At 46.7% G+C, this 21475-nt stretch overlaps 1 protein-coding gene and 1 long non-coding RNA gene across 3 annotated transcripts in view; one reads left to right on the top strand and one right to left on the bottom strand.

Moving 5' to 3' along the window:
* The window catches only part of LOC146209300 (phospholipid-transporting ATPase ABCA3-like), a 117729-nt gene that overhangs the window by 15334 nt on the left and 80920 nt on the right, over positions 1-21475 (top strand). The window contains exons 7-11 of one of the 2 annotated variants that reach the window (XM_084599227.1): positions 8130-8285; positions 15616-15788; positions 17780-17990; positions 19376-19509; positions 20593-20615. In XM_084599227.1, coding sequence (XP_084455353.1) covers positions 8130-8285; positions 15616-15788; positions 17780-17990; positions 19376-19509; positions 20593-20615 — 697 coding nt within the window. Of the gene's footprint in view, positions 1-8129; positions 8286-15615; positions 15789-17779; positions 17991-19375; positions 19527-20592; positions 20616-21475 lie in introns of both variants that reach the window. The other variant, XM_084599235.1, reaches the window with a different exon arrangement.
* LOC146209301 (uncharacterized) overlaps positions 17046-21475 on the bottom strand; it is a 40320-nt gene continuing 35890 nt past the window's right edge. The window contains exon 3 of the long non-coding RNA XR_014706202.1: positions 17046-17249. This is a non-coding gene — a long non-coding RNA (uncharacterized LOC146209301). The remainder of the gene's footprint in view (positions 17250-21475) is intronic.

The raw sequence follows: 21475 nt of genomic DNA, 5'->3' as shown, positions 1-21475 counted from the left end.
ACTCAGTGGTTAGGGTGCTCGTTTCTGTTCCCAAGGATGCGGGATCGAATCCCGGCCGCGGCGGTCGCGTTTCGATGGAGTCGAAAAGCAAGGCGTCCATGTGTTGTGCTATGTACGCGCGCGTTAAAGAACCCTAGGTGGTCGGTCTCTCATAGCGTGAGCCGCTTTGGGACATTAGGTTGGTTGGTTGGTTTGTGGGGTTTAACGTCCCAAAGCGACTCAGGCTATGAGAGACGCCGTAGTGGAGGACTCCGGAAATTTCGACCACCTGGGGTTCTTTAACGTGCACTGACATCGCACAGCACACGGGCGCCTTGCCTTTCGCCTCCATCGAAAAGCTGCCGCCGAGGCCGGGATTCGATCCCGCATCCTTGGGAACAGTAGTCGAGCGCCGTAACCACTGCGCCACCCCGGCGGGGGGGACATTAGACCCTAAAAATCAAACTAAAAGAAATTAAAATAATTTCTTCCTTTTTAACCTGGTTGCTCTGCCCTAATCATTTGCTGAACTGCATGCGGCTTACAAAATGTTCAAACCTCGGTTATTTCACCATATATTCAAATGCACGGAAATTCCAGGTTTACACAGGCTGTGCTTGAATTTCCACTTACGGCACATACAGTGCCGTGGAAGCGGTTGAGGAGTTTGAAAAATTGATGTCGGTAATCTAACGTGAAGCTGGCTGACGGCTAGAGTGCCAACTGCAAAGTAACGTTTAGATTTTCGAAATCAGCAATTTTATACGCCTCTCGCCGATCTTCCCATCTCATGCGTGAGGAAAGGGAGAAGTGTCATTAGCGGGGTGGGCGGAACTACTAATGAGACACATCCTGGTGCGAGTCTGCTAGTATCAAGAAACCAACTTCCAAACCAAACCTTGCCGCGTTTCTCTGTGAGCGAGTGAGTAACGACTTTATTTATCCCATAGGGGGTAAGGGGCAGTGGAGGAGGGAGGTCTGTGTAGGCGCTGGCTAATCTTTGAAGATCATGCTCAGAGCTTCGCAGGGCAGCCTCCCATTGTTTCTTTGAATGAATATTGGTTGATTGCTTTGGAGGGGTGTGGGTGGTTGGCGAGCGTAGCCGCTCTTGACGTGGTCAAGGTTGCTGCCGGCGTGTGTCTGTGTCCCGCCGCGCCTCACATATATATAGGACATATTGTTACCAGTAAACTTCACGCACCGATGGGTAACACCACTCTGAAATTGATGAGCACCGCTTAGCCGCACAACTCAGCACTGAGCGTCGTCTTCGCCCACACTTCCTGAATGCCAGCGTGGTACACCACATAACATTACCTCCGCCGCAAAAGGACAGTCCCGGTGTGTTCTAGGTAAACGAAGCAGGGCGTAAATAATAGGGCTTGAGTCGTGCCACGTGCACAATGTTGGAAGCTCGCGGTGCAGAAGACCTCGGGTTTAAAGGTTCGATTTCGTATGTGACGTCGGTGACTCGGCGCAAGATACGGTAGTGGCCTGTGTAGCGTGGTAGGTTTTCGCACGAGCCCTCCCGGCGTGATTGGAGCCAAAGCAGAACGAGAGAGCTTGGGGCGTAGTGCACATCGCGATGGCGACTGTTAAAACGGGATTGCTGGGCGCCTTGCTAAGAGCAAAGCGCCTGTCGCGAGGAATGTGGCGAGCATCTTTAGCGCAGGATATGGCATCACGAGCGTACGTACTAGTGGCGGCGTCAGTAGTGGGTAGTGATGTATCAAAGGGGAGTAATGGGTGTCGGCCAAAGAGCAGATAAAAGGGAGAGTAGCCAGAGGTATCATGACGAGAAGAGTTTTAGGCAAATGTTACAAAGGGTAGATAAATGTCCCAATCCCAATGGTTGCCGGAGACATACATGGATAACATATCTGTGAGCGTACGGTTGCGGCGTTCTGTCAGGCCGTTGGTCTGAGGATGACAGGCGGTGATAAATTTAAGGCGGACGGTGCACACACGAAGTAGCTCTTCAGCCACTCTGGAGAGGAAGCAGCGACCACGATCTGTGAGTAGTTCACGAGGGGCACTGTGTTGTAGTATCACGTCGTGGAGGAGATCAGTGACGTTTGTAGCGCAGCTAGTCGGGATCGCGCAGGTAATGGCGTAACGCGTAGCATAGTCGGTCGCTATGGCAATCCATTTGTTGCCCGACCCAGAGACCGGGAAGGGCCAATGCAAATCAACACCAACACGGAAAAGCGGGTCAGTCGGGATGGATATTGGCTGCAGGTGTCCTGACGGCAATACGGATGTTTTTTAACGACGCTGGCACAGCTCACATGCGGCCACATAATGCTAAACTGAGCGACAGAGACCCGGCCAGTACAAACGTCGGCGCACGCTGTTATACTTGCGGGACACGCTAAGATGTCCAGCGGTGGGAGCATCATGAAATTGTTCCAGGATGGTGGAGCGCAGATGTTTTGGAACGAGGAACAAGAGCTTAGCGCCATCAGGTAGCATACTGCGGTGGTATAGTGCGTCCCCTTAGGGTACGAACATGGCGAGGGCAGGATGAGACTGGCCGGTAGTCAGACGGTCGATGATAGACCGGAGTGCGGAGTCCAAGCGCTGTTCGTACATCGGCTATGTGGGGAAAGGCCGATAAAGACAGGACACATGCGTCAATTTCACAGGTCGTAGAGCTAGGACATACATATAACAATATATATGCGACACGCCGCACATATATAGGGCCAGTATTTATTGCGTACCTAATAAGGGACACCGTTAATGCTTCTACCTAATAGCTATATTATCCAAAATCGGAAATTCACCGCAAACATACGAGTACGGCTCATGAATCTGATTTCCATCCGTCACCCGCTTATGTTTACTCATATCCTGTGCGTCCGGCTGGTTTTCCCGGGATAGGCAATACACGCCTTATTGAAGTTCTTCGCCATGACACCATTCGACATTCAGTGAAACAATATGCATGATACATTTCAGCGTTGACCAAGGGAGCGTCCTGTGAATATTTTTGTTTTTTAGAACATCATCTCTAATTTAGGCTTTCTAGATGTGCAGCAAAGGGACATAATAATATACCACATGTTACAAAGAACTCTTTAAAATTCCTAGATATTGCGAGAGTTCGAGAAAGCAAGTTACTTTCTAAAACAAACTACTCTAGGCGGACATAATATAGCAGAAATCATCTCTAAATTTTTCACCAAAATAAACTTACTGACCTTTAATTACTCCTGTTGTTCGGACCAACGAGGGCCGCGAACACATGGGTATGCTGATGCCATGTCATTTTATACACGAATAAATAATTTTCTAAAGCTCTCAATACCGAGAAAATCGAGCGCTATTTTTCCACACACAGCCTAAACTGCGCGAATTTAACCGGCAGAAAGGAAGCTCACTGGAAACTGGGCGTACCATTGAAGACATGAGCAGCGAACACAGCGCTGAATCCGAACTACCTTCTGTCGTGCGCGTATCATGCACCTTTATTTCTCGATCAGTGTCAGTTACCTAAGAATTGTGTGCGTACATGTGCTTTCTTTCCTTAGACCAAGTGTGAAAGCAAAATTATGTGCATTGTGTGGTCCATTAAAAATGCAGTTTGAATTGGACGCCGCAGTCACTGCGACTCGTCAGCTGCTAACGCCAAATTTTCTCTGAACTTCCTGCGCAGCTTGTGCACTAATTTCCAGCTTTAAAAAAAAGGAGCGGCAGACAAGTGCATGCAAGGCTTTAAAAATGCGTTTTCTTTCCTTATAAAAAAATTGGCGGCGGTTTAGCTCTGGGTAAACTGGGTTGAATCGCGTTACCAATACTCGGGTCTCTCGTTTCACATGGGACGGTTATGTCAGAATCAGCCTGCCAGGACCCTGGCATTCACGTTACCCATATAGGCCACTAAGGCACGTTCATACGGCTTGGTTAAAGCGAGGCTTTATATGTGGGCTGGCAGGAGCTGCCAACTTGGGTCTCTCGTTTCACATGGGATGGCTATGACAGAATCAGCCTGCCAGGACCCTGGCATTCACGTTACCCATATAGGCCACTAAGGCACGTTCATACGGCTTGGTTAAAGTGAGGCTTTATATGTGGGCTGGCAGGAGCTGCCAACTTGGGTCTCTCGTTTCACATGGGATGGCTATGACAGAATCAGCCTGCCAGGACCCTGGCATTCACGTTACCCATATAGGCCACTAAGGCACGTTCATACGGCTTGGTTAAAGCGAGGCTTTATATGTGGGCTGGCAGGAGCTGCCAACTTGGGTCTCTCGTTTCACATGGGATGGCTATGACAGAATCAGCCTGCCAGGACCCTGGCATTCACGTTACCCATATAGGCCACTAAGGCACGTTCATACGGCTTGGTTAAAGCGAGGCTTTATATGTGGGCTGGCAGGAGCTGCCAACTTGGGTCTCTCGTTTCACATGGGATGGCTATGACAGAATCAGCCTGCCAGGACCCTGGCATTCACGTTACCCATATAGGCCACTAAGGCACGTTCATACGGCTTGGTTAAAGCGAGGCTTTATATGTGGGCTGGCAGGAGCTGCCACCTTGGGTCTCTCGTTTCACATGGGATGGCTATGACAGAATCAGCCTGCCAGGACCCTGGCATTCACGTTACCCATATAGGCCACTAAGGCACGTTCATACGGCTTGGTTAAAGCGAGGCTTTATATGTGGGCTGGCAGGAGCTGCCAACTTGGGTCTCTCGTTTCACATGGGATGGCTATGACAGAATCAGCCTGCCAGGACCCTGGCATTCACGTTACCCATATAGGCCACTAAGGCACGTTCATACGGCTTGGTTAAAGTGAGGCTTTATATGTGGGCTGGCAGGAGCTGCCAACTTGGGTCTCTCGTTTCAGATGGGATGGCTATGACAGAATCAGCCTGCCAGGACCCTGGCATTCACGTTACCCATATAGGCCACTAAGGCACGTTCATACGGCTTGGTTAAAGCGAGGCTTTATATGTGGGCTGGCAGGAGCTGCCAACTTAGGTCTCTCGTTTCACATGGGATGGCTATGACAGAATCAGCCTGCCAGGACCCTGGCATTCACGTTACCCATATAGGCCACTAAGGCAGGTTCATACGGCTTGGTTAAAGCGATGCTTTATATGTGGGCTGGCAGGAGCTGCCAACTTGGGTCTCTCGTTTCACACGGGACGGTTACGTCAGAATCAGCCTGCCAGGACCCTGACATTCACGTTTACCCTATAGGCCGCTAAGGCACATTCATACGGCTTGGTTAAAGCCGTATTCGGCTCAGTGGCGGCTCAAGGTCAAAGGTGGCCCTTCCCTGAACTACGTGACGTGCTGAAACCTGGCGCAGTATTGCTAACACAATAACACTGGTGGCATCGTTTTGTCCAGGATTTACAAATAACTACTAGCACTATGCACCAAACTGCGTTGATTCTGCGTTTCTTAAAAACGAAATTAGTCAGTTTTACCTAGTAAGAGTGTTTATGATAAAGAACGTGTCTCTATGTTTTTGTTTTTGAAGAACGGCTGTTTGGGCGTGAACCATGACGAAGTGTAATATAAGAGCGCGACAGAAACGAGAGAAAGATGAGAAGAGGACAACAACGGCGCAGGACTTACAACAAACACGGGAGACCATATATATATATATATATATATATATATATATATATATATATATATATATATATATATATATATATATATATATATACACATACACTTGGTGGGTGCACATGCGCATAGTCAAACTTGATGTTTGTGAAGAATATAAAACCACACGTAACAAACCTCCTATCACACGCATGTGTTAAACCTGCCTATGCACTATCTATATTGTGCAGCATGGTCATGTCTTTCACTGTCAATGCTACAGATGTTTCACTTACAGAAAGATTATGCTTCCTGTTAATATGTGCCTCCTCTTTGCCTCGTTTCTGTTGCCCTGTTATATTACAGTTCGTTTTGTTTTTAACTTTTAATTTGAAGCAATATTAAGAACCGTTTGGTGAAACACCCGGTATACTGTCCTCTTTAGATCTATCAGCAAGAAGCCTTTCGAAATTGTCTGCTAAATTAGTTCCATCACATTTTTCACTGATTGTTCTGAACTAGAGTTGTTATTTAGCCTTTCTGCATGCACTCCTTATCATAACCGACTTCTTCACGAAGTCCCTGCTTTTGTATCCTTTCAATATAGACTGCACTCGTGCCTTCTGACTTCAGGACCCTTCATCTACACGTGAAACTCACTTAGCGCCCACTGCTTTCCCAATGAGTATAAGTTTACCGCATCACAGGCGACCTGTCTTTAGTCTTTGGTCAGAATGAATGTCTAAGGGTTGCGGATTTCACGAAGCAAAGTATCTTTGATTCCCCGCCAATACGGCTTTCGACACGTTATTTGTTTTTGTTGCATCAAATATGCAGGGCTCGATTTAACATTGCAGAGATGACTCATTGATCTGACTGAGAATTGAAATAAAGTCATCCTGGGACTGGTTTCAAATCCCAATGTCATTCTTGCGTAACGATAGTCCGCTAGTGATTTAATTCGGCCTATTTTAGGCGTCAAAGATACGCTTTCTGTAGCTGTATCTTTCGAAAGATTGCGTCATTGCTGTAAGGTGCCATCGGAGGTACTTATTTTTCGCCACTAATTCTTTTCAATTAGACTCATTGCTTATTTACTCTTTTTGAACTGCGTCGATCCGTGCTAACGGACAGAGGTTTGCACTGAACCTTTTTAGGTTTATTTTTAAAAACATCTTAGCTAGGGTATGGTATTGCTTTAAGGAGCTCTCCGTGCTAACTCTGGTAAACACCTTTGTATTCCGCGTGGTTACCATCTTAAGTTGGTTAATAATAACGAAAGCAAATGTAGAAAAATTGGCAAAGATCAAAATCTTGGGTAGCAATGATTTGGTATGTGAGAGAGGAAACTATGTTTACGTGCAGAGGTTATAAATGCCTTTCATTTTTCTACAGGTAGCATAATGTGGAAAAGTTAAAATCATGTTTTGAAATAAAATTTTTGACGCCGATAACTTTTATACGCTGTACGTCAAGAACTAACATTATTTTTAACTTCTCAAAATTGCGCTGATTTTGTGAATACTATTGCAACACGCCGAATGAAATCACGGAAAGAGTCAGTAATTCATACACTGAATATAATAGTCACTGCCACCCCTAAAAAATTGTGAGCTCAGAAAAAAGCAACGAAAAAAACATCCAAAAACTTTTGCAGAGTTTTCAAATCTAAAGCTGGAAAATGCGAAAGAAAATTTAATCTGGACGCTTATGTTTCACCTCGGTGTACGAAGGCGCCAGACGAAGGTAAACAAATAACGTGCATTCCATCATCGAAATACAATACTTCGCTGGATGTGGCTTATCAGTTCAGCGCCAAAGATGGGAAAAATAATAAAAAAGATATTGGGAAGACCTCTTAGCTCTATATACTAGAACCATCGGTTCCGTCAGCGACTCGCATTGTTAATTCTTCACGCACACGGGCTTTGCCACTCGCTAGTCACTCATCCGTTAATCACACATATTACTTTGTAAACAGTCATAACCAATCGGTTAGTTAAGGCGCTGGACCACTGGACTGAGCGACACGAGTTTAAAGCCTACCATGGAGCTTCAAAGCTGTCGCGTTAGAACAATGTCGCAATTTAGCAGCAGAATTATGCAAGTTGACTTGGTAACTGTAGCGGCCGACCAATGATTGCTACAACCACTCTCGTCATCTATCGCCTAGCTACTGAAAGTGCTACGGACTGCGAGCACTGCCATCGTGGCTTTTCACGAAATGTGTGTAAGCGGAATAAATCTTGTATAACGTGTAAAGTATCTTGTGCGATTTCTTGAAGAAAAATTCGCCTGTTTTCTTGAAATACGAAGTTTATTTTGCCACTTATGAAACTACAACGGCACGCTCGGAATGGTAAGAAAAAAAGTACTCTCGCAAATAACAAGTAGTTAGAGTATGCCATAGAAACGTCACGTGCTGTTATCTGTTCTAGAGAATTGTAGTGGGTGCAGCGAGGAGTCTCAATAGCATGACGTCGAGTAGCCATATGGCCTTCAGTAAACTGTATTTTTCTGAAAACCGCTTGTAGTGTTGCACGCTGCCAGTATGAGCATGTGATTGCCTTGCCTTCGCTCCAGATCAAGGGAGTGCCCCTCGATAAGACGCGCGCCGAGCTGGCCAACCTGCTCCACGATGTCGGCCTTGACCACTGCCGCAGTGTGCTTGCCGTGGACCTCTCCTTGGGGCAGCAGAGACGTTTGTGTACCGCCATAGCCATCGTGGGAACCCCGAAGGTCAGTCCACAGATCAGTTCAGTCGTTCAGTCGTGTCCGACTCTTCGTAACCCTATGGACCATGTCACGCCACGCTTTCCGGTCTCTCACTATCTTCCTAACAGCATCTGCAGTGCCTCGAGGATGCCATCTAACCATCGCGTTCGCTGCCTACCCCTTCTCCGGTGACTCTCAACCTTTCCCAACATCAAATCTTTCTCCAGCGACTCCTCTCTTCTCATCAGAAGACCAAAGTAGCTGAGCTTTAACTTTTGACCCTCCAATGAGCAGTCAGGATTTATGGTCCACAGTTAGCTATGGCAATAGAGTAGCTGCTGAATAAGACCGGACATCGTCTATGGAGTCCCAGGTATACTAACTCTCAGGGACTATATGACAACAGACATTATGTACATTTGACGCATTCACGTTTCATGCTCATGCTGGGGTAGCAGCTCTCCACGCAGTTACATCGGGTGAGAACAGGCTTTTAATGACACTGACACAGCTTCATTACAGTTACCTTTCAGGCACAAGTTCAAATAAGCTCTATTCCCTCGACGACCTACACCTGCAAACCTGAACACTTTTTTTGTTCAAACAGCCAAAGACTGGAACAGTTTGCCCGCCGAAGATGTAACTCATCGGGAATGTACGCATTTTAAATCGTAATGATACCTGGTTTTAGTCCACCCCTCATATAATGCCCCTTTTGGGCCTTTGATGTAATGATACATAAAATAAATAAATAAATAAATTATTCATAAGATTTAGATATGTAGTGTGTGTCTTAGAACTGCCGCTATAAATGGAAATAGATACAGTGCCAGTGTGCACCTCTCATATATATATCTGCTGAGAGTAAACTTATTTAGGCATTGAGGTAGTAAATTAAGGTAGTGAGGTCTACACTACCCAAAGATGTTTTCTTAAGTGCCTCCTTACGGTACGTCATATGATTACACGTTGCGAATATGAAATGTTTGAGTGGACCTAAATTTGCCTGCCGGGGATTAAGTGCTGAAGTAATCAGACAGACTGGCTTAGGTCGCACCAGCAAAACGAATGAACGCTGAGTTAACACGGAACCACTCAGCCCATTGTAGGTGCAAAATCTAAGCAAAACGCTTCAGCCCCATCCACTGATTCCAGCCGCTGAATAGCGCATTGAAGGAACTGTCCTGTTCAGAACAAAAGTTTACATTCACTAGTCATACAGAGAAAAATTGGTCTCCATTGGGGTTACATACTTACAAAAAGGTGCTCGTCGTAGGTCGCAGAGAAAATGACAACGTCGTCAAGGTAGACGAGGCACGTTTGCCATTTCAGGCCGGCTAGGACAGTGTCCATCATTCTTTGAAAGGTTGCGGGAGCGGAACACAAACCGAATGGAAGCACCTTAAATTCGCAGAGTCCGTCAGGAGTAATGAATGCGGTCTTCTCTCGATCACGTTCGTCGACTTCGATCTGTCAGTACCCGCTGCGTAGATCGAGCGATGAAAAGTATCGGGCGTGGCGAAGTCGGTCGAACGAGTCATCGATTCGAGGCAATGGGTAGACGTCATTTTTCGTAATTTTGTTAAGCCTCCTATAGCCGACGCAGAATCTGAGTGATCCGTCCTTTTTAGCGACCAGCACAACTGGTGACGCCCATGGGCTTGAGGACGGCTGGATCACATCATCGTGGAGCATTTCATCAACTTGCGCCCGAATAGCCTCTCGTTTTTTCGGCGATACTCGGTAGGGGTGTTGGCGGATAGGGCGCTCGGTGGGATCAACTATAATTCGATGTTTGGTTACTGACGTCTGTTTCACTTTGGAAGTGACGGCAAAGCAGTCACGATAAGTGTCCAGAATTGCTTGAAGGCGGCGTTTCTGGGTAAGAGACAAAGCTGGATTCACGTCAGTTTGAACAGTATGTCCAGTGCTCTCGGGAGGGTTCTCGTTGGCCAGCGAAAGGGCGCAATGGGCGGATGGCGCACTGACTTCGTCAAAATAAGCGATAGCTGTACCTCGCGGTAAATGGCGGTATTCGGCACTAAAGTTCGTTAAAAGCAGTTCAGTTCGTTTACTTTTCAAGGCGAAGACCCCCCGAGCAAAGCAGACTTGTAGGCTCAACAATAAATTCACGTTCGTTTCGGCGAGGCCTTGAAAGGCGGGGGGGTTGTCGCACTGCACTGTAACAAACATGCTGGTGCGTGGAGGTAGAGTGACATGGTCGTCGCACACTCGGAAAACTGGCCTGTTTGTGTAGTCGTCGCTGTGCTGTCTGTACTCGTCGGAAATTGCGCGGTGAGTGGAAAACGTCACTATGAAGTCACGGAGGTCGATGATTGCGTCGTTTTCTCTAAGAAAATCAAGGCCGAGAATCAGGTCCTTGGAGCACTCAGCTAGCACAACAAAGCAGCACGAGAAAGTTACGTGGTGAATCTCGACGCGAGCGGTGCACACTCCGAGCGGCGTTACAACGTGCCCTCCGGCTGTCTTTATCGGGGCTCCGTGCCAAGGAGTCAGGACTTTTCGCAGAATGGTAGCAAGGCCATGACTCATAACGCAAAAATCAGCGCCGGTATCTACAAGGGCAGTCGTGTTGTGGTTATCAACGACGATCGGTATTTCGGCGGAATGTAGCTCACCGTCGACAAAGTGCGGCTTGTCAGGGATCGTCGGGCTGACGGGTCGTTCGTTGCGTCGAATTACGGCGTCGAAGGTAAGCTTCTGTGATCGTCGGGAGGTCGTCGGACTCGTTGGTCGTGCGGTGCGTCGATTGGGGGCATCGGAGGAAAGCTTAGGCGATCGTCGAAAAGTGGCCGGATTGTTGATCGGAGCGAAGGGTCGGAGGTCGGTATGTGTGATCGAATCGGTGAGCGGAGGATGTTGGTCGTAATGTCCATCGACGGCGGCCCTACCCCCGAGGGTCGCCGTCTTCAGTTTTCCCGGTGCGGACTTGGGGACTGCCTGAGGAAAGAACGGCGGCTAGTTGAAAACTGTCTCGGCGGTGGTGACCTGGACTGGCGTCGCTGGAGGGACGCAGGTGGGACGTGGTCGCTGAGGTATTGGTCGATATCCCGAGGTCGTTCGCCATAGCGCGGCCGAGGGGCATCCGGGGAAAATCCGCGCAAGCCCATCCGACGGTACGGGCAGTGGCGCAGAACGTGACCGGCTTCGCCGCAGTGGAAGCACAAAGGCAGATTGTTCGGCGTGCGCCACGCGTGTGCTTTGCGAACTGGTGGTCGAGGTTCAGGCACACCAGTCGAAACTGGATATTGCGGTGGAGGACGTGCGGGAGGAGCAGAGTTGCAGGGTGCCAATTGTTCAGGCGCAGGGGTACGCAGCACGTCGCTGTACGTCATGATCTGTGGTGCAGGCGGCTGGGGTGACGGTACTGATGGCACTGCTTGGCGGAGCTCTTCGCGCACCATATCCGAGATGCCCCCAACACGTGGATGTTGTTCGAGAGAGGGCAGCTTTTGCAGCTCTTCGCGCACGATGCTTCGGATAAGTTCGCGAAGGGCTTCCCTGTCGTTTCCGGCCATTGGCAAGCGGCAGTCTATGGCAGCGATGTTTGCTGAGCGATCAAAATGTACAAACCGCTGATTCAATGCACGCTCGATGCTTGTTGCTTCTTTCGTAAAATCAGCAACAGTACGTGGAGGGTCACGTACAAGGCCAACGAACAACTGCTCCTTGACGCCTTGCATAAGGTAGCGCACCTTCTTTACCTCCGACATGGAGGGATCCGCCCGGTTGAAAAGGCGAATCATTTCTTCCACAAACATGGCGACGCTTTCATTAGGCCGCTGTGCTCGGGACTGTAGAGCGAGTTCGGCCATCTCTTTTCTTGCATCGTTGCCGAATGTTGCGAGCAGCTACCGCCGGAAATCCTGCCAGGTGGAAATAGAAGCCTCGTGGTTTTCGAACCACATCTTGGCGGAATCTTCTAGTGCGAAATAAACATTCTGCAATTTTCGCTCCTCGTCCCACGCATTAAATACAGCGACCCGGTCGTAGCTGGTTAGCCAGTCCTCAACGTCTTCGAACTTGTCGCCATGAAACGGTGTGTGCATACGTGGAGTATGGCAGATCATCTGCTGGGCACTCACAGGAAGCTGAGTGGTCTGAATTGCCGCTGTAGTCATCGTGGTTCGCGGTGGGGAAACAAGAGGACCACACTCGGGTGCTCGGGAGATTGTGCACAGGTGTCGTGTCCACGGTGTGTAGATGGGCATAGGGGGCATCCAGAGGCTCTTCGTACATGGGATCTACCCAGCACCTCCACCAAAAATGTCACAGAAGCCAGTGAAACTGGTTAAGCAGGTTTACTTACAACTAAGTAAAAGTACCGGCAAGATCAGGCACGGAACCGACTGGCAGGCGAGCACCGAGAGAGAAGAAGACGAGCGCGTGCCAGTCTCCCGAGCTTGCCACATGGCGGCGCCAGTAAGATAACATTGCGGCAATATGAAGTGGGGCGGTCGGGTCGGAGAACTTTAGGTGCATATGAATGTAACAATTTAAATCCACGAGGGATCTGACCTCGGCTATGAAAATTAATAGGTTTGAAGAAAACGCTAGACTAAGAAGAAAACGAGGTAATTGTAAATACATGCACCTGACTTTGACTGAAACGAAAGGCATGTTTGAATTTTGGTGGAGTAAAGCAAAAGAACGTAAAAAAATTCCAGTTGCAATTCACGCTGCACACGAGCGCCACACGTTTTTCTCTTCAGCTGCACACACCCTGAATGATTCAGACTAAGGGCCAAGAATTATGGTGAGCAGGGATGGGTAATTATCAAGGTTACTTACAACCATGCTGCCCATGAGCAGCCAGCCGTTAAAGTGAGCGCCTTGCCGATCACTCTCACTGTCAAGACGCACCAGGTCCATCACAATAATCGTCAGTACTATATCCCCTGCAAGGCGGAGGCCTCTCCCATAATCCTCCAACTAATCCGGCCCGTGGTAATTGCATAAAGTTCACCGCTGAAATCGTAACCTCATCCAACCACCTAACGTTCATCCAACCATCCAACTCTATGCACTGGGTAAATATCCTTCATCTGAATTTATTTTTCCTTTATTTATCTTAATCTTAAGAATTCTGAAACATCCGTGAATGGCTCCAGAAGAAGCAGGTGCGATATTTATTTAGTTTCTTCGGCGTACGCTGTTCGGTATTATCATCCACGCCAGTCGAGTAAAACAATGTGAAAGTCAGTCGTGGTTACTGCAGCATCTAGGCCTGGCCAAAGGCTTCGCCGATTCCGTCGTAAAGGTTGTTGGGTAGCAAACTGCTTTCGGACATGCATCCGGCTGGCGGTGGGTCGCGCTTTTCACTGCTCTTCTGCAGTACAAGGATCCTTAGCAGAAGAGTTGAGGAAGAACCTTTAGTGCAACATTTTCGAACAGCTGCTTGCGCGTGCGCGGTCCGGTGAGGTGGTAAATGGAGTCTGTGCAAAGAGATAGGATAGTGGTGGCTCATGCAGAACAATCGATATTTTATTAAAATGTTCAGCTCTCAGAAGCAGCATTACGCTGTGGCTGAGACACCAGACCGTACTGTACGAAGAAATGACGAGGTTCAATTGAACGTGGAAAGGCTATCCTTCTGCGCTCTTCTTCTCAGAAAGCAAATTAAAATAAAACTGATACTAAAGACTAATTCCATTCTAATGATGAAAACATGCGAACAATGCGTGCTTTACTTATGCAATAAAATTAATGACTGATTAAATGAACAATTGTTTGGCTCAGTACGACAGCAGCATGTGCACGCTCACAGATAACAATATATGTGTATATGGCACAAAAGTGACCAATAAAGAACACCAAAATTTGCGCTCGTGAAACAAGGATACCAAAACAAGGAAAGTACCAAATGATAACGGCCGTCTAACAGCATAATACATCATTGCTTAAACCTAGATAAAAGTAAGTATCGAAACATTGATCACATATAGCCTGGAATACGAAACACTGACGGTGTTGAAAGAACACAAGTTCTTGAAGGGTGCTAGGCATTATGTTCTTAACACTGCGGCGATTTAACGTGTACGGAAAGCTGGAATGAAGGATCTATTTGCTGCATTAGGTAGTCGATCGAAGAGCGTTCAAATTTTGTTTGCTTAGAAGGACGCTGTTTTGTTTAGGATGAAGTCGAGCAAGAGGGTTGAAAAAGTTCGACGCAAGTTGCGCCAAAAGTCTGAGGCTGTCAGTAAGGGGCATTCAGGCGTCGCATGCTTACGCACGAATAATCCTATATTATGAAAATATACCTCTCGCAGGGTCAGAATAACTGGCGCCACCCGTTAGTCTAATTGCCTTCTTTTGTAGAGAGAGTGTAATATTTAGGTTTTTTATCTGCCGTTCCCCATCTAAAGTCAAAGAAATTTATCTATTGCTGTGTGAAAAAATTTGTTTTGCTGCAGGATAATTTATCTGAAATCTAGAATGAAGGCTACAGATCTTAAAATCTTGCTTTAAATTTATCCTATTCATTAGCTATCTCAGGCGAGATTCGGAAATGGCGCCTAGCGATTTACGACTGAAACTGAAATAAGATGGGCGGACCACCTGTTATAAAACACAAACAAACAAAGAAAAGATTAAATACAAAAAGTTAACGCCAGAAATGCACTGCCCTGGACTTTAAACTGCGTTTATCAAACAAACAGTTGCCACAGAAAGCATCTGGCCCATGCGCATCCTCAAGAACTCCCTATACACGCACGCCAAGACAGCTTATCACCCTTGTCTAACCTCTAGGTAAGGCACGCTCCTTTTCGTTAGACGCAGAGACGTGCTGTGTGAAATGTTGGACGTCCACGTCCATGCTTTACGCGGCATCTGAGGCGTAATTGCCGAACCCTTGGTTTGAAGGCACACTGTTGGAGGCAAACATCTCGTCCGCTCGAGTCTCTATCGCCAGATAGCCTTTAGCGAGAGTAGCAGGACATTCTAAGTAGGAAGTGAGATGATATGACAGCAGCGGAATGTCAGAGAAAAAATGGGTCTGTCATGATCTTGATAAGAACTACAAATCTGGTGATGCCGTCGAGCCAGTGGCGACAGGGGTGATGTGCAATGCACAGGAATATCTTTGCGTTCCATTGTGCCTCATACACGCTTCGGTGTTTATAGAAAATGGCTGTTGTGAGGACATCGTATAGGTACCATCGAGTATTGACAAAGCCTACGGAGGAATTTTTCGCGTAATGGGGATAGTAAGGCTTTTGCGCCAAAAAAAAAAAGAAACAAGATATCAGCTACACTAAGGGCACAGATGTTCGATTACTTTGGATCGCCATTGAAGTTATGCATGTGCATGCTGTCTGCTTCGCCCCGCCAGGTAATCATTATGGACGAGCCGACAGCCAACATGGACCCGGAGGGTCGGCGAGAGATGTGGGAGCTTCTGTTGAAGATCCGTCGTAGCTGCTCCATATTCCTTACCACGCAGCACATGGACGAGGCCGACGTGCTGGCTGACCGTATTGTCATAATGGCCAACGGGCGGATCAGGTGCTTGTTACAGTGATTTATGGCGAGACTTTAGGAGAAAACGTCCGACCGTAGCAAACAAAACATATTTTCCAAGCCAGGTAAAGGTTGGTAAAACATTATAGCTTACCAAGAAGCTCCCAGCGTGTCAAATGTGAGCATGCGTGTGCCCTTGTATTACTTTGGCGCTTGCAAGTGGACAAGTAGTTTGTGCTTTTACCTGCTTACTGGTTTGGCCTATAAATTTCCTCATGGCCTCAGCATAAAATTTGCTGCAGGTGTGGGGCTAATATTTTAATGAACCTGCACTAGACTTTCTGCTCGTTTTCGTTTTTCAGCATTCATGAATACCTTAGCAAGGAGCCAACTAGTATCGCAAAACTAGTGTGCTACGACACGTTCCGTATTTACTCGAGTATAGGACGGCCTTGAGTCTAAGCTAGCACCCAAAAATTGAAGGCGGAATATCTTTTCTCAAATCTACGCCGGTCCAAAAATATGAAATTGAGATTCATAACAGCTACAAAAGCAAACCGACATATATTTATCATAAACCTTCTCTCCCTAACTACGTCCTTATCGGTTTTGCTGGCGTGCTTCTCAATGTCTCTTCGTACAGTGCCTAGTCTTTGTTCAATAAAGGGGTTTCAAAATTGAAACTGCTTGTTTTATCATGTGACGAATCCTTCTGAGGATTGATGCTCATCCAGGCAAGCAGCAATCCAGCTGGCTGCTGCTCTTAACGACGCTCATATGACTTGGGAATATGACTTGTGCGAAATGTTAAAAAGTAAGAGCTAGATAGAAAGATTAGCACTCACGCCGCCCGGATTTTCATGCGCTGTACATATGCAGCGCACACGATTCCAGGGCAACTTGCAAAACGAGGCTCCTCGATCGACACGAGGAATTCCGGTGGCACGTCTGAATCATCCTCTTAAGCAACTTCATCGGTTAGAATCAAGATAGCAGCGTCTGTAATGGGGTCTTCTGACAAGAGTTTAAGGGTGGAAGGGAGGGAATCATTTGCTTGCCTTTTTTTTCCAGTTCCAACGAGCGCCCTGTGTTATGTATCGTGTATACATAAATTCACCATGTGCATGTGTGCACATGTGTGCTTTTTTTACCCACCTGCGAAAATTGGATTCAATGGAGACTGAAGACTAGCCTCAACATAGGCTGTCTATATAACTAGGTGGTCATAAAGCTTATTTCAATTGATTGAATAGTTGAAGCGGTGGACATGCGCGGTGGCAAATTTGCAAAATACATGCACTGTTGGTAGCCAAAGATCCTACTTGTGCGCGAAAGCGCCAAAGGATAGGCTGAAGATTTATTTTGTCTCCGTTCATGCGTACAGCCGTTTCTTCGTGGAGTAAAGGACGGCTAGCATCATTGAAGCCATTTTTGAAATGTAGCCAGGAAGCACAAACCCCTGATCATGTACCTGTGATTGCGTTGAATTTATTTTCATTTTTGTTCCTGAAAAAAAAGACATTAGCTGCGTAGGGAGAAAAAATACATGCTTCATAAAGAATACATGACTTTCTACATTCCCTTGAGTATTGTTGTAGTCGCATCTATGGCACTGGTAGATGCAAAATGTTTTGCTTAGAAGAATAGTAACGGTGCAAGCTGTTAACGAAGATCTTTTCTATTTTCTGCTAATAGCTATATTTTGCTATTTTCCCTCATCTACACGGGGCACTCTCATGACAACAATTGCTACACATAGCGTCATTCAATGAGACGCTTTTAGGACTTCATGAGGTGAACGCCAGCAATGAGAATGTGAATGAGAACAGGTCTCTCGATAGCAGCTGTATATTTTGGATATTCAGGCATTTCAGAGCGAATAAGAGAAGTAGCTTGCTTGTGTGGAAGGAGCTTGGAACTAGCTGCATAGGCTGAAGTTCTACCATGACCGCTTATGACTATGGTATGGACGTCGGCAACGATATTTCCCTTGTTCGTAACGTTTATTGTATTTTCAATTCTCGTGTCGAATACAGGTGCGGGGGTTCTCCGACCTTCCTGAAACAACGGTTTGGCACTGGATACCGCATAAATATCCACAAGCTGGACAGGTGCAAGCCGGCGGCCATCGAACAGCTGCTGCAAAAGTACTCGCCCAAGGCACGCCTGCAAAGCGACTCGGAGAACGAGGCACAGTTCATTCTGGGTCAAATGGTGACCACGCGGCAGATAGTGACGATGTTTAAGGTACGCGGCAGATGTGGCTTAGACAGCACAGCCTGACACAGCAGATCATGACGTTCCGAAGGGATATGGCAGCCGAACTGAGCATACGTGTTGATATCGATGAAGGAAAAGCGCCATCTCTGAAAATGTATACAGCAGGAGTTGTACAAAGTTAGATAACCATTCGAAAGTTGTTTTTTTGCATTCGCATTCTCATGCACTTACCTTCAGGTCTAATAAAAAAAAAAACAGTGCAGTATTGGAGTACCAGCGTGTCATATTTTTTGGGCGCTGAGTGGTGAAGCCTAATAAACAGCTTATTTTGAAGAGGAGCAGATGGTGATTATATAGAAAAAAATAACTTTTTCAGCAAAGGTTGAATACTAAAGGTGGCAGCTTTTGAGCGTATATAAAATAAAAGGTTATTCACTTCCTAACATTTTATTCATTAGAGTAATTTTTGTTTAGGTGATGTAATAGATGTGTGGAGTTTTAGGGGATGGCGTACGCTAATGGAAACTGCTAATTAACTACAACTGCATTGCATACAACTAAATACACTGCTTACTCCTGCCAGATCGCTTCTATACCGAATCAGACCTTCCTCCGCATGACCAAATTGTTCCAGACACTATGCAAACTTAGAACATTGCATGTTTTCATGCCCTGTCGCAATTCAATCACTCTACATTCCACACACTCTTCCCCCAAAGTGGCGGGCTTGGTTAGCATCTGACCAGCTGAAAGATCAGTTGGCCTTGGTGACTCTGGCCCAGGACATTCTTGACGCTTAGTCATGCCGTAAATAAAGTTATTTCCTCCTCCTCCACTATGTATCTCCTATGCAGTACCTGAAATGCCTTGTCGAAGCATTTATGGTCAAAAAACCATATTCGAGAGCGTTGCATTCCGAACAAATTTATTACCCTGCATGTGCTTTCAGACCAGGATGCAGTTTGTACACTCACGGGCATCGCGCGCTAAAGCTAGGTTATGCCTGGTGCCAGAATGCGAAGCAAGAAGTGCCGCAGTCTCATTAGGCCAGAACAACGCATTATGAATCTAGTATCAGGACTCAAAAACGAAGAAATGCACAATATACGCAGCCTACAAGTTAGCACTGTGCCACGTCGCAGTGGCTTAGGGGATAGGGCGTTCTGGCGCTGATGTTGACGATGAGAGTTCGATCCCGGCTGCAGGCGAAACTCAAAACACCCATGTGCTGGGATAAATCTGTGCACAGTAGAAGAAAACACAGGTGGTCTAGAGTTTTTTAACTCTCCACTACGGCGTCCCAAGTCGATGTGGCTTTCAGACATTAAACCGGATAAACTAGTCAACCAAGTTTATGCTGTATCCTTTTTACCATTAATATAGTATCTCTTTATGCACCATTTGTTTTCCAGGATATCGAGCAGCGGAGCGAGGAGCTGGGCATCGCGTCTGTGGGAGTAGCGGTCACTTCTCTGGAGGACGTCCTGGTCCAGGTTGGAGAGGAGCACCACGTCCACCATCGCAACCCGGACATTGGCAGCGGAGAGTTTGCCCATGCTAACAGTGAGTTGAGTGCTCCCTCCATTCCTGTCACACCACTCGAACGTACAGACTACCAAACCCAAAGTAAAAGGGAATCGCGAATAAAGCTTTTAGTACTGAGCCTTCTTTGCAGTCAGGTATAGGCTTAGACCTCTCCCGCGCCCTATGGTTCGTTAATACATTTGCTTGAGACATCCACCATGCTGCCGCGCTTATCGAATAACGTAGGAAAAGTTGTATTGAATAAAAAGATAAATAATGCAGTCATTTCGTGAAAGCCAACATGCTGGAATTTGTCTAGGAATCGATGACACGCTTTGGCAGCACCACGAGCGCTGAAATGAAAATAAACGCAACCAAGATTCCGTAGTTTGCGGTTCCACATCGACGCTTGTACTCAAGTGATTTGAGAGGCTGCCATCAGATTTAAGAAGTCGCAAGGTGGAAAGAGTCACTGCATGAGCCCTCTTTTGCTACATGTGTGAACGGTACGTGGAAAGCAAGTTTCTTTTGTTTCGTGACGCTGCACTATACGGCGCTGTTGTATTTCCTTCCTTACCTCATTAGCAAGGCAACCATTGCCCAAAATTAACTACTGACACAATCTAAGAAAATAGGAGTGCAGCAATTCTTCCGACCAGCCACTGCGGCTAAGTCGGGTCCAGTTTCATACACCGCCAAGGTACCTCTCATGTCAAGCTAATAGCTGAATACGGCGAATAAACTGCCTATGTTGACACTCGTCGCGTCTCCTTGAATATCGAATTCAAAAACTCAGTTCCGGTTTCCCATGCAATCGAGGAAGCGACAACACGCTTTATGCTGTGTATGCAAATAGCCATGTACTGATATTTCTTTCGAAGTCAACAAACGGTCTGCACTCGTTATCCCATGAAGCCTCAGCAACAATACCCTAATAACCTAAACATGCTGTCAACCGTGTAATCATAAGCATCGCACGAGCTTTGACCGACAACTGTTATCAGCCGCTTAAGACGGCTAAACCAGCGGTGATAAGTGCGTGCTACGAGTTTCTCTGTCTAGTGCGCTGTTCACACATCCACACATCCTCGACGTTGCTGGTAAGGTCACCACAGGTAGTCAGCGAGCGCACTTGCACGATGTCAGCACAGCTTTTTTATATATGTACGAGGCTTGCCAAGCCTTGCCATCAAGGTTTTTATTCTCCTCTCGTGCGTGGTCTCGCAAGTGACCGCCAAAGGCGAAGAGAAAGAATAACGCAAGGATAGGAAAAGAATTTCCAGAAAAATGTAATACAAAGCGAAGTTGCCATTACGCTCGGTTTATTCGCAAAAAGGTAGTTCTTGCTTAGTGGTCAAAAACGCAGTAGTTTATTGTGCCATAAATAGCGGATATAATGGTGACACTTTTATTTATCTTTCTTCTTATTAGTCGTATAAAAGCCTTGTTTTTGCTTCCAACAGTTTATTAGTGAGTAGGTGGCGGCTATTGGAAACGATCGGCTTGAGTTTGAGTTTAAGGGCTCTCTAAAACAATTAGTAGGGCAGAAAGGTGGAAAGTCTATCGCGAGCCTCCCGATGAGCTGTGATCGACATGGGGTCTGGCACGTATGCGCTGGCAGTTCAGCGTTAAAAAGGCACTAGCAGCAGAGCTTGTATTCTATATGACAAAGCAGATCAAATATACGGCTTCCAGGCGAAAGTAATTTACCATTAGAAAATGAAATTTCGCTAAGATAGCTTACGTTGCACACGTGCAAGCTAGAGGCACGTCCTAATTTAGATTTGTGTGCTCTGAATCAGCACAATCGTGCTTATTTTATTCCGTTAATGACAAAATCATGGTGCGAATACTTAGCTCACACTACGCCCACGGTGCCTTCTGATAAGACATTATCTGGATGCAGATGAAAACATTCTCGGAAGAAATGTGCATGGAGGATAAGGCTCGGAAAAAACGTTTAGTACACCATGCGGTCATGTTATCCA

The sequence above is a fragment of the Amblyomma maculatum genome, chromosome 1 (assembly GCF_055883805.1).
Source record: "Amblyomma maculatum isolate TAMU_Amacu chromosome 1, ASM5588380v1, whole genome shotgun sequence".
Lineage (NCBI taxonomy): Eukaryota > Metazoa > Arthropoda > Arachnida > Ixodida > Ixodidae > Amblyomma > Amblyomma maculatum.
This window is presented reverse-complemented; position numbering and strand designations above follow the sequence as displayed.